Source organism: Volvox carteri (assembly GCF_000143455.1).
Source record: "Volvox carteri f. nagariensis unplaced genomic scaffold VOLCAscaffold_58, whole genome shotgun sequence".
Classification (NCBI taxonomy): Eukaryota; Viridiplantae; Chlorophyta; class Chlorophyceae; order Chlamydomonadales; family Volvocaceae; genus Volvox; species Volvox carteri.
This window is the reverse complement of record NW_003307601.1, coordinates 871,964-872,798: the sequence shown is the minus strand read 5'-3', so window position 1 is coordinate 872,798 and position 835 is coordinate 871,964. Positions and strand designations below refer to the sequence as shown.

Here is an 835-nt window from a genome sequence, read left to right as displayed (position 1 = left end):
CGCCGTCATCATCTGTCGCCAGCACCTGCACAGACATCTCGGGCCCTACCGCTACCAAATCGTCATCCGCAAGCACCAGCCGTGACAGAGCAGACGCCAGCAGTTCCGTCCGACCCAAAAGGAGCGACAGCGACCCAGGGGTCAGTTCCACTGGCGGCGCCCTATCAACGCCGCCGCCGCTGCCAGCGGCATCGTCATCCACTGTCGGCTGGAACGCAACTCCGTTGTCGCTCTGAGCGCTGTCCGCTGCCGCCGCCGCCGCCGCCGCCGCCGTGGCGGCAGCCAGCGGGACCGCCGCGGCAGGTCTATCGGTATGTAAGGCGGCCAGGGGGACGGGTGGGGCCCAGCCCAAGCACAAACACGACCAGGCCGCCCATGGCTGTGTAGAAATCAGATGCTTGGCCATGGCGCCGCCGTCGTCCAGTACGACAGCCAAATGCAGCAACGACATGCCCGCGGGACCTGAAAGCCGAGAGGGGTAGGTCGGTCGTCGGCAGGTGTACGGAAGAGTGGGTGCAGGAGGAGCGAGTGCTTTTTAGGAAGGGAGGGAGGGAGGGAGGGAGGGGAAAGACGAACCACGGAGGGAGGGGGTGGTGGTGGTGGTGGTAGGGAAATCGCTTCTGCAATACCTGGCGCCAAAACAATATACCAGCCACCTGCGCCCCCCCCGGTGCTCCGCGCACGATCGCATTACGTGACGGCCAGCTAATCAACCACATTCCGTTTATCATTTATCAACCACATTCCGTTTTTCATTTTTCGTACTACTCATTTCGTCGTTCTCGTACCACACAACACACACATTTCTTTACCCCACCCACCTTGCGGAAGATGC

The 835-nt window shown here is 61.9% G+C and overlaps 1 protein-coding gene across 1 annotated transcript in view; it reads right to left on the bottom strand.

The window, feature by feature from the left end:
* Positions 1–835, bottom strand: part of VOLCADRAFT_97208 (uncharacterized protein) — a gene marked incomplete at both ends in the record, with an annotated part of 5,902 nt that overhangs the window by 1,468 nt on the left and 3,599 nt on the right. Inside the window, one exon of the mRNA XM_002956155.1 lies at positions 26–462. Coding sequence (XP_002956201.1) covers positions 26–462 — 437 coding nt within the window. The remainder of the gene's footprint in view (positions 1–25; positions 463–835) is intronic.